The 12397-nt window shown below is 48.8% G+C and overlaps 1 protein-coding gene across 8 annotated transcripts in view; it reads right to left on the bottom strand.

The window, feature by feature from the left end:
- Positions 1-283: 283 nt before the first annotated feature.
- The window catches only part of PIGG (phosphatidylinositol glycan anchor biosynthesis class G (EMM blood group)), a 37747-nt gene continuing 25633 nt past the window's right edge, over positions 284-12397 (bottom strand). For 5 of the 8 annotated variants that reach the window (XM_077750559.1, XM_077750561.1, XM_077750562.1 and 2 more), the window contains 4 exons: positions 11562-11753; positions 8333-8642; positions 4361-4524; positions 284-1693 (listed from right to left, as the gene is read on the bottom strand). In XM_077750559.1, coding sequence (XP_077606685.1) covers positions 1480-1693; positions 4361-4524; positions 8333-8642; positions 11562-11753 — 880 coding nt within the window. In that variant the 3' untranslated portion in view covers positions 284-1479. The other 3 variants (XR_013331712.1, XR_013331714.1, XR_013331713.1) reach the window with 2 other exon arrangements.

Below are 12397 nucleotides of genomic sequence, written 5' to 3'. Positions count from 1 at the left end.
AATAAAGCAGAGCATAGAATTTCACTGACACGGTTTCAGATTCCATGTTGCAACTGATCTTTTATTTCTTAAATTTATTTAAGTTTATTTTGAGAGAGACAGAGACAGTGCAAGCGGGGGAGGGGCAGAGAGAGAGGGAGACAGAGAATCCCAAGCAGGCCCTGCACTGTCAGCACAGAGACTGGTGCGGGGCTTGAATTCATGAAACCGTCAGATAAGGAATGACCTGAGCCAAAACCAAGAATCAGACGCTTAACTGACTTAGTCACCAAGGAACTGGAAGTTTTTCTTTCACAAAATAACCTTTATTTTAAAACAGTTTAAATTTCACAAGAGTTGCAAAAATAGTACAGAAAGGTCCACATACAGTTCACCCAGCTCCCCCAACTATATCTTACAGACCCAGAACTTCTCAACCAGGTACTTCTGTTAACTCAGGCGCAGACCTTAATAGGTCTTCTCCTGTTTTACATGCACTTGCTTTTTCTCCAATTAACCTTTAAGAAACCATTGTTCGTCAAGTTTTTTTAAATACAATTTTTAAATGTTTTTATTTATTTGTGTGTGTGTGTGAGCGAGTGAGCGAGCAGGGGAGGGCCAGAGAGAGGGAGACACAGAATCTGAAGCAGCTCCAGGCTCTGAGCTGTCAGCACAGAGCCCGACACAGGGCTTGAACTCACGAACCGTGAGATCATGACCTGAGCCGAAGTTGGATGCTCAACTGACTGAGCCACCCAGGCACCCCTGTCAAGTTTCAATGGAGTCTGAAAAAGAATATCCACAAGGATTAGAAGAAGGACAATACTCCTCCCTCTCCCAACTGTGTGTGACTACTTCAACCAAACACACATATCACAACAGACTGACTGCAGAATCTAACCATCAGACACTAAAGAGATTTGCAAAAACATAAAACAATGCTATTCTCCTCAGTACGTATTTTTCTTTTGGAAAAATAATTATTTTCCTTAAAAATCTGCTATGTTAACATGGACGGAATTTGCATCTTTATTTTCAATGAATAGGTTTCGAAATGTCTTCATGTTGACAGATAAATCCCTCCCGCGATGACCAGAGCTCCTGGAGACCTCCAGTGGTTTCTAGGGTCATGATGGGGTCCGAGCTCTGTGAGGCCAACTCTGGCATGGGTGAGTGCCCACACTCTCTGAAGTCCACAACAACACATGTATTTGAGTCAAATCTTAACTTACCCAGAGGAAATGAGAAGTTCAGAAGTTTATGGAGCTCCTGTCAACAAGGGAATATGATTCATGTTCAAACTAAGTATTTTAAAGTGATCTTTTGAACCAGTTACTATTTAGTCTAAATTCAAGTATAGCAGTGAAGAAACTGAAGCTATTAATCAACTTTGTAGAATTCACAATATTTTTTAGAATGTTTTTGCATTTAAACAGATTTTTTTCATTACTCAAATACATGAAGTGAATAGACTTTAAAAATATATTGTTTCCCCAGTGTCTATGACGTTGTGCTGGTCTGATCCATGGCTGTGAAGAATACACAGACGGCAGCTGTGATGAGGATGTGCATTCCCTCATAAAGAAGTTTTGGAGAAAACACACTCCATATAAATAAATGGTAACGCAGGGATGTCACCAAAATGATATATGCAGAAACTGGAAAAGAACAGATCAGTGCGTAGCAGAAGCAAGCATGACTCAGTGCGGAACCACTGTTAATAAAAAGGGAAATATGTATTAGTATCTGCCACTTCTGTATCATATAAGGCACGAACATAAATGTAATCAATATTTTACTTAGAAAATGACCGTGGTAATTCTTGTTCCTGCCCCACCCCCACCCTCCAAATCTGTATCTGGTCAGTCTGGTGGGTAGGAGCTTGCCTGAGGGGACAACAGTTGCAAGTGGCTGCCTTGTCACTGTCCAGGGCCACAGCCTGCAAAATAGTTTTAAAGAGTGCACCCCCAGCTTTTGCAGTTCTGTTTAAAAATTATGTGCATGTACTACTATACATTACAAATATCATGAAACACAAGGAAAAGAAAATCACACAGGATGAGATACAAGTTTTGAGCTCTGCTTTGTGCTGTCCAGTGAAGCATCTGGTTGGTCTGGTCTGGGGACATTGGCCTGCGAGCATTTGCTAAGCAGATGAACAGCGGAGAGGAGAGAGCATCTCAAACATGAAAAAGCCCTCAAGGCACCTGCATGTCCTCCCTCTCTTTTCAAATCCTCAACACAATCATTACATAAATGTAAGCTATTCTTTAAGGCAATTTCCTGAGAATGTTCGACAAGTCCCATCATTCGGCAAATGCTACTGCTCATTCACCCTGCCAACACTCAGAGGCCAGGCTTTCCACGCTCTGCTTAGTGACAAGTTCCAGCTCTGGGGCGCCTGGGTGGCTCAGCTGTCTAAGTGTCCATCTCTTAATTTGGCTCAGGTCATGATCTCATGGTTCGTTAACTCAAGCCTTGTGTCAGGCTCCGCACGGACAGCAAGGAGCCTTCCTCGGGATTCTCTCTCCCTCTCTCTCTCCACCTCCTCCACTCTCTCAAAAATAAACAAAGATTAAAAAAAAAAGACAAGTTTTCGTTCTGACACCTCCCCTTAAACACTGCGATGACTGTAAGTAGCCTTTCTGTGGTCAGTCTATGCCGCACATCACCACTGCCCACTCTTCCTGAAGTGCAGCCTTCGTCACACACACGGGCATCGTCACCGGGTAGGACTCACGTCAGCACTGCTTCGTGTGGGAGCACGGACCTGGGATTACCAGAGCTCCAGGTGGGAAGCAAGCAGACCCACCAGAGACGATCTGTGTGCTCAGGGGAGTCTTGGGGGTGCCATGCTCATACTGGGAAGGGTCTGGACATGAAAGGTGAACAAAGAGGAGTTCTGTGTACGGGGAGCAAAGGCTGGGAGACAGAGGAGTGTGTGCACACATGTGCTCCGCAAAGGGGCTCCTCAGGCCTGTCAACCAGGCATCACTCTCTGGTGCCGCTCTGATCCCCCCCGCTGTGCTCACTGTCCAGTGAGAGGAGCCAACAGCCACTCAGGGGCCAAAGGGTGCCTGGCCCCTCGTGCTCACAGTTCTTGTCCCCTCTGTGCCCTCACCTTGCCCTCACCAGCTCCCCATCTTGGGCCTTGGTGCCTATCCTTCCTTCCTGCTGGGTTCTCCAGCAGCCCCATCAGCCCCCACAGGAAACATACTGTCTGTTTCTACCTGCGTGCCATCCCGTGGCCTCGTCCCTTTGCACATGCTCCTCTCCTGCTCCCTCAACAGGCCGTGATCACTTCTACCCACACGCTCTTCTCTGGGCAGCTGTCCTGCACAACCCCAGCAGGTTCAGGGCTGCTCCTCTAGCACCCGTGGGCCTCCTCACATAGGCCCCACACCCCAGAAGTCCATACCATCACACTGTTTTATAGAAGGGAAAGTTCGGGCCTATTGAAAGTGCAGAATCAGGGGCGCCTGGGTGGCTCAGTCTGTTAAGCGTCTGACTTAGGCTCAGGTCATGATCTCACGGTTCGTTGAGTTAGAGCCCCATGTCGGGCTCTGTGCTGAGAGCTAGTTCAGAGCCTGAGGCTTGTTTCAGATTCTGTGTCTCCCTCTCTCTGTGTCCCTCACCTGCTCATGCTGTCTCTCTCTCAAAAATAAATAAAACATTAAAAAAAATTTAAAGTGCAGAATCAGGCAGCCCACATACCATTCAGGCTGCTCTCTGCCAGGCTGGACCCAGGCACTGAGGATACTGTGGCACACAGACTGTGAAGCCCCTGCCTTATGAAGCCTTCTTTCTGGGGGGGCCAATGCATAAACAAATAAGGAAGCATGGAGGGGCACGGTGGGCAGGAGGGTGGGGTAGGCTGCCCTGTGGGCTGGCCAGAGGGGTGGGGCACCAGGTGGAGCCTGAGGGGCCCTCTCGGCGGCAGGGCATAGCCACAGAGTGTGCACCCACTGAGGGCATCCCCTCAGGCCTGCGCAGGTTCCTGTCTGTGGCAGGGGTCCTGGAGGTGAGAGCATGTCTTGTCTTTGTACCCCAAAGGGTGGCCAACTAGGTCACCAGCAAGCAAAGAAACTGAGAAGGGCCCCTGGAAACCCTATCATGGTATGGGCTGGAAGAGAGCAGAGGAAGCTGGCTGCCTGCACAGCCTCCCCATCATTCCGACACAGGGCCTGAGTGGCCACAGACCTGACCTGCACCTGCCTCTGGCTCACATGCTGTGGATAGTTCATTCTTATTTAAGGAAAAGAGACTGCATGAAGATTTTTAGGTCCTTAGGGTTTAGAACCCTGTATCTAGAATGAGGTACTCTCTTTAAATTGTCAACCTGCTATCAGATTTTGTTCTAAGAGACAAAGAAGAGCTTCACCTGCTAGTTTCTGAGCTCAGGAAGCTCACTAAGTGGCTGGCCCACAGCACGGGTCCTGCAAACGTTGCAAACGCGGTCAGGAACATAGCTGGGACCTCCACGTAGGTGTCCAGGCCCACGAAGCCCGCTGAGATGTCCACGGTGGCTATGTTGTTGGAGTTTCCCTGGAACACAGGTAGAAGCAGCACTGACACAGTCACCAGCAACTGAAAAAAGCCGCATGCGGTCACGGTGACATGGACAACCGGGAGCCCCAGATGCCTGCCCACTCCTTTCCCACCTCACTGCCAGGTAGGAAGGAACAAATGTATGTCTGCTGATGACTTATGGCAAATTCCAAACTTCTCAGATTTATTTACGTGAGACAGACACGCCGACCTCCCTACGACAGAGGCCTTGTCTGAGGGCAGCATCTGGCCTTGGGAGGAAAGGTGGCCAAGGAGAGGCTGGATGTGGTGTTGCCACATGGCTCTTTCAATGGGTGGACGTTGCTGTTAGGAAGAAGAGGGCACGTTGGCCACTAGAAGGGCTTGGCTGCTTGGCATTCAGCTTACGTGTCAGATTGGAGACCCTGGTGGGTCACCGCCTGCCCAGTTTGTGGGTAATGAACGCATGGCTCATCTTGCCCAGAGAAGGGTCTCCTAAGACTCAGTCCCTCTCTCTGCTTCCAGTCTTTATCACTGTTGGTGACCTTTCCTTAGCTACTGAGGACATTTATAAGTTTGACAGCACAAATGTCTGTCCCAGCCCAGCAAAGGTCCCTCCCGGAACCACTGATTGATGGCCCAGGACACAACTCCAGCCAGGTGTTCATGGCTTCACGAACTTGGCAGTGGAACCCCAGTGTCGCCTCCTTTGCTGTGTCATTCCAGGTGGTCATCGGGTCATGTTGGCAGACCTCCCAAATACCTCAGAGACACGCACTTATTCCCATCCTCACCCTCTCACAGCAGGCCCCTCCCGACAGTAACCACTGCGCAACTGCCCCTTCATCCACTTTGCCAGAGGCGGCCTGAGCCTTCCTGATTACATAATTCCTATTCAGAAGCCCCTTGCAAGAGACCCTGGAGCTGCTGAGAGGAGGGAGGAGAGTCCCAAGCACTGCAGTCAGGGAGGCATGATGAGGAAGGACAAGCGGATCTGACACTGGGAAGTGGCTGGAGGTCCCACTGAGGCGGACTCACTCATATCCAGAGAGGGTTGACTGCAATACCGTTACCACAGCCAAGGCACAGACGGCCAGCTCTGGGGCTTCACTTGCAGTGATTCATTCAGTCCTTAACAGTCCTAATGTGGTGCCATTGTGACCGTCAGTGAACAGGTGAGAAACTGAGGCAGAGAGACTCAGAAGGCCAGCTGGTACCAGGCATCACTGAGCTGAGGGCAAGAAGGAGGGGCAGCAAGCCTGTAGGTCTTGTCCCAGGCCAAGCGACCATGAAGGAGGGGCTGTGGGGAGCGGAGAGACGAGGGAGACCTGCACTGCTGCCAGCCAGCGTCTGACGCGCTGCAGGACCTGCTGCACAGGGGTGTGTGCGGGGTCTGCATGCTGACGGCCCTGGCACATTGCGCGGCGCTGCTGCGGAAGCACCAGTGGCTGCTGGGCGTGTGTGTTCCGCTGCCCAAGGGCAGCACTTGACAAGAACCGGAACCACGTGTGATCACTATGCTTCTTCCTCACCTCCCCATGGAAAGTGGCTGCACGCCGCAGAGGAGCCCACTGATGGGAGGGCCGTCTCCTTGCTCGGGGCATGAATCCATCAGTCCTCCTGACACCAAGGCCTCAGTGCAGGACTGTGTGCCAAGCCAGCAGCCACCTTCTCCGTCTCTCCACCTGTGCCAGCAGCGTCTACAGTGTGGCTGGTCCACAAGCACCATGACGTATCTGCAGATATGCCAAAGTCGCTCCTGCATGGAGCCCCAGCTGTCCATGTGCCCCTGGGGCAGGAGCGTTCAGTGCCCATCAGACAGGCTTGCTGCGTAGCATGGCATCTGGGAGCCTGGAGAAGGGAGAGGGGCGGGCGGTTTTCCACGGCGACAGTATTCTCGCTCTCCACCAAGGCACCCGGGGTCAGAGATGCAGGGACTGTCAACAATGAACTCCCAGATGGAGGCCATCACCAGAACAGGCCTGTGCACGACTTGCAGACAGAGGGAGGACCGTGAGACTGACAGGCCATCTAGAAATTTCTGGAATGCCCAGCAAAATTTAAAGTCCTTCTACAGCAACACATCAGTCACACTGAATGGCCAAGCCTGAAAGAGCCCGAACACAGGTGTGTCGCTGCCAACAAAGCAGAGCATGTCATCCAGAGGACGGCTCCAACCTGCGCCGCTCTCTTCTGCGGCTCATGGGGCCCCAAATGCTTCCTTCATCTTCTTCCCCTTTTCAGCTGGTGTTCTGGAATTCCTGGGCTAATTGTGTTTTCTCACTTCCATAGGATTTTGATTTTTACATTTCTTCTGATAGGTAAGAAATGCTGTGGTGTTTGAAATGTGGCTGCTTGACACCATGGAGACACACACAACACGAAGACCGTGGGGCCCAGCCCATGAGGGGTGGATCTCATGGACCAGCAGCACGGTCCTCAGTCACAGCCCCTCCTGGGACGGGCAGCACCTCCAGGGAAGTGCTCTCACTCTCCACGTCCTACCTACTCCCAGACGCCATGCCTTCTCTGCGGGTCCTGAGCAACACGGGCAGGGAGTGAGGCTACTACACAGGGTACCTCCCGTTCCCCACTACTTTCATCCTCGCAGCAGCCAAGGGAGCGAGGAGCTGTTACTCCATTTTATAGATGAGACTAGGGCACAGCAGGTGCCTGCCAGACGCCAGACGTAGCTTAGAAGTGCTGGACACCAGTGTCAGGGCTGCAGCTACCCACATTTCTGCTGGGGACAGTGACTCTGGAAAGCACTCAAGTGCAGGACTGGAGAGAGAAGTATGGAGTCCCCCAGAGTGGATGAAGGGCAAAGGGGGGGTCTGGGGGTTAGGTCATATCCTCCAGGACGTACGGATTTTTAGAACTTCTCCCACCCCCATTGGCTTCAGGGACTAGATGGAAAACCATGACGGGGGGGCTGCTCTTTGGGGGATTCCAGGAGCACCAGGAAACCAGGGAGAAAGAGGAAGGTCAGGGAAGAAGCCCAGGCCCACCTATCAGGTCACACAGACCACACACGTCCCCAGGGTCTGGAAGAGGAGGGAGGAGCTGGTACTTACGGAGGAAGTACAGATCCTCTCTGTAAAGATGGGAAAACACAGCTGAGACACTCGGGGGCTTGCACACAGCTCTTCCGCCAGAGGGCACGGAGCTGACAGGGGAGGCTGGGGAGCTGTGCCCCCCTCAAGGGTCCTAGAAGCCACAACTAGGTTGAGGGTGGGGCCCCTTGAACTAGGCAGAGATGTGGGAAGGCTGGGGTGGAATGGAGTCCCTGTAAGGCCAGGAGCTGGGCCCTCTATCCACCCATCCAGGAGCTGCTGTAAACACGTAGGCAAATACTGAGTCCATCCCAAAGGCAGCTTGGACTTGCTTCTGATGGGCCCTTTAACACTAGAGAAAAGACGTGATAACCACAGGGCCCCAGGGGATTCATAACCACACGAAGACACCCAATAGCATGGCCGGGGGAAAGGGAATAGAGACATCAGTTACCAGCTCATCAGGTAAAGCAACAGAACTGTGATGTGCCTCCCTGACCGGTCACGGTAAATAGATCTAGTATACAACCATACGCTGTCTTAAGCACTCATGGAGCCACACTGAGGGTGTCAGTCTTAAGTAACTAACTGAATTTTATCCTACTAAATACGCACAAAATTTAAGCATCATCCCCCATACCATACTGAAAGTTCCTTTACTAAACAGCCTTTTTAACTTCCCAACTTATGGTAAACTTTCTCAACGAAAAACTAAAAGAGAAATGACATAAAAAGTTAATAGGCTTCTATCCACAATAACAATGAAAACCTACCTGGAAATAGAAGAATGCTTGACCAAACCAATAATGCATTATAGTGATCTCAGCTGCATCATGCCTCAGGGGCTTCCAGATGTACTTAGTCATTATTGTCTGAATCAAGAGGCTAAATACTAAAACTGGAAGATTATGTGGTCTAAAAAGCAAAGCAGCCAGAAGAACTAATCCACTATATATCTCCCATAAACCCACAGTCTTGATTGTGAAGTCTGCAGCAATGACTTGAGATTTAAGCAAGTCTTTGGTGCCCGTGAACAGAATGCCCAGGACAAAGACATGAACAAAACGAGCTTCAATAAGACCCCTAAAAAAAAGCAAAAAAGTTTGATTCATTAGCACAAAATTGAAAGACTCAAAACATATTTTTCCATGAAAACCATGTGTCTACCTAGCTGACTAAAGAAGCCACAGTGTCCACCTACTTGGGTCACACCATGGAAGTGGGACTGTCTGTCTCTGCATATCAGCCTGCGAGGACGCCCCTTGCGGAGAGGCTGGCAGACCTGTCCTCTCTACGTGCATGTCTCTGATGGAACTGGCTTATGGGAATTATGGGAAGTCCTGCTCATCTGGCCCAAGGATGGCCTGGCACAAGATCGGAGCCATCATGTGTAGGGTGCCAGAAAAACTGCCTACCTGTTTCACACGGTTAATCTGAAAGACCACTGCAAAAGGATTAGGTCAAGCTCTATCAGAAATTTCTGTAAGTTCATAATGCTAAGACACAACTGGATGTGCTCACAACCGTAAGTACTTATGTATGTCCACGCACGTGACATACGTAATGGTGCAGAGTACCCTGTGGGGCCTGGAGAAGGGCAGAGCCAGGTTCTTCTGGGCTCTGCCACTTACTAGCTCTGTTGCTGGGGGAAGTTATTCAAGGCTTCTGACACTTCACTATTCCTAAAATGAAGAGACATGGTACCTACACCTCACAAACTGTCCTGGGAGTTAAACAAAAGAACAGAAGTAAAGTGTTTGGCGCATAATAAATATTAAGGATTATTAAGAATTATTTTATCACTTCATTTACAATTATTTATAAAGGATATAATTTATGACACCATACCAAAAAATTTCATCTTATGAAGCACATATATCCCTAAAACATATTTTAAATAAATATCATAAATCAAGTATTTTATAAATATTAGAAAAGGCAATCACTTAAAATAATGCTAAATAAATAAAATTTTAAGTAAAATCCTTATCATAGTAACATATGTGTTTTGAAAAACTGAACATTCCTATCTCAGATTTTCCTCGGAAGGTTTATGCACCTAAAAAAATCCCTTTTTTTAAACCATAGTTAGTTTAATTTGAACAGTCCAAGCCCTGTCTGCTGTGTGCCTCTAGTGTGTAGATCCCTGCCACAGGGCCATGCACCAGCTAAAGAGCTGGTGTCAGGTGCAACCCCTCAGGCAGGGTGTGCGCTTAAGCAGAGGGCTGATGACAGCCCCAGTAGAGTTAAAGGAGAAATCAGCCAAGGCCTGAGTCATCAGAGGGGGAGAATGCATTTGGGGTGGTGGATAGTTAAGAGCACCAGTGGATGCCTTCAAGGGGTCCACCTCCTTGCCCCCAACCCATTCAGTGCCATCTAGGACAATGGCAATCTGGCCTTCCATTCCAGGTAAGCCTAGGCATCAGGGTAGAGAAGAGAGGCCAGACCTAAATGTAAAGGGGGATTTTAGAATATCGATGGACAGAAGCAGACTGAACGGAGAGAAACAGCTGTTAGGGAAATCCAGATGGCTCTAGAACTGGAGTAGATCTAGAAGTGAGAGGGATCTAGAACCAGGATAGATGGGGGTGGGGAATGGAAGCATTTTACAGGAAGAAGGTGAACCAAGCAGTGAAGGTTAATGAAAGGGTGCACTGGCCTATGTTTTGGACACCAAGAAGGTATATGCTGTAGTGTCCACGAAAGGTAAGTGATCCAAGTCTTGAGATGAGTGATGAGGAAATAAGGTGCATTGTATTCACTTATCACACTTTGAGATTTAAACACTCCTATGAACACCTTCAAGTGTGACATCCACCTTGACATCTGCCCAGAGCCTAGACTCCGAAGTAAACAGCCTTTGAGATGTCTATGCAGCACCCTCCCCCACCTGATCTCCCTGCTTCAGGTGAAGGCCCGCCACCCTGCCGTCACCTCAGCCAGGCTCGGGGCATCACCTCAACTGCCCATACTGTCGGCAGGTCCTATTTTCAGGTGGGCCCCATGCCTCCTGCCATCCACACAGCCTGGCCACAGCCCTCAGCTTACACTCTGACCTTTTCTGAGAAGATAACATTTGCTTTCCTTCCTCTGATAGAAAAGCAATAAAAAAATAAAAATGCATGAAAAAAGGATCACAAGCCATCTGTGACTCAGTGTCCTAAATATAATCACAACCAATTATATATTTGAGTTTTTCATACAAACATGAAAAAATATGCACCTACTTCATAAGCTGGGATCATATGATAGTTTCATAGCCTACTGATCGACATCTTCTCATATTCTATGAAAACACAATACTCAGCACAGAACTCTAACATCACTCAGAGGTTCATCCCACTACTTTAGGCCAATTATCTTGCTTTGTACTCTGTGTACCTGTAAATGATTTTTCAGAGAGCATGCCTGTGTCTGGCTTCAGGCCTCATTTCTGGCTCTATTCTTGAGATAAATTCCATAAGAGGGTGTCCAGGTCACAGGGATGGCTACACTCAAGGTTCTTAACAGTTTTATAGCCTGCAGAATGGCCTCTGCTCACCCCACCCCACACTGCCAGTAAGAAAAAAAAGAAAAACTGCCAGTTTTTGACACATCGAAAGTGGCATTCATGCCTCAGTCAGCATGGGGGAGGAGAGGCCTGCCCACCCCAGGAATTCACCATAAATTTATGGGAAAGTTGAGTTTTCTGGTGTGCTTTGTTTCCCAATCTCTTTGTGACTCCTATTACTGCATCCTGACTGAGCAAAACTGAATCCTTTCCATTTCTTAATTTTAGAGAATCCTTTATTTTAAAAAATAAACCTCAGTGAACTTACTCTGTTATTTGTCTCTCTCCTACCAAAGGAAAGAGGCTAAAAGCATCAGTTTATTGACGCATTCCTTGTCTAGGCTCTAGTAACTGCTGAGATCACGATTCACAGAAACTAATTCCAAAGCTCTAAAGACTGCATGGCATGTTTTAGTACATAAAACATTAAATAGATTTGCCAGTGCACTTACTTTGAAATGTCTTTGCTCTCTCGTTGCCATGGGAACAGGACGTTTCCAATGGCTGCCCGGTAGCAATAGACGCCCAGGAGGCCAAGTGCCATAGCCACTTTTGACGTCAGGGAGCACCTCCTCTGCACCAGCGCAAAAATCATGATGAGTGACAGGGCGGCCAGAATGGAGAGCTCAGCTTTATGATCAGAACTGAAATGAAACAGAGAATTGCCAAATTTCTAACACAATATTGATATCATGGATCTACACCAAATGGCTTTCTAGGAACTGTATTAAAAATAGCTGATTTTTCTGAAAAGCAAAAAAGAAAAAAAAATCATTGGTGATTTAAATTCAAAGGTTCTAAAAATGTAAAAAATGAGTTAACCTGAACTCTCCTTTCTCATTCACACATGGTCCCTGCCACTAGGTCTGCACTGGCCAGCGCAGTGATCTGTACAAACCGCTGTCCCTAGGTTCCCCTAGCAGCCCCATCTTCCCCAACCGCAGGTGAAGAGATTCTGGGCAAAATGTGCATTTGCCAGTGTACACCCTGCTCACAGGAGATAAGCACGTCTTGGTGCAACCCTTTCTCATTCCCTCATTAACACAGATTGACTCATTTGAGAGTGTCTGCTCCTTCCCAGGTGAGGAGACTTTGCAGTCAGCCCCGGGGCGCAAAGCTGTCATGGCAAAGCTGCGCCCGTCTCTGCCCGGTCCTTGCCCACCACCCTGCTACCTTGGTGAGTGCTGCGCTGGAAGGCAGGATTCTTTTCTGTTCCATTCACCACAGCGCACACTCATGAAAGCCGGACACTCAACAGCTGTTAAGTGGATGATGTGTTTTACCTGCC

This window comes from Crocuta crocuta, unplaced genomic scaffold (genome assembly GCF_008692635.1).
Source record: "Crocuta crocuta isolate KB4526 unplaced genomic scaffold, BGI_CrCroc_1.0 scaffold179, whole genome shotgun sequence".
Lineage (NCBI taxonomy): Eukaryota > Metazoa > Chordata > Mammalia > Carnivora > Hyaenidae > Crocuta > Crocuta crocuta.
This window is presented reverse-complemented; position numbering and strand designations above follow the sequence as displayed.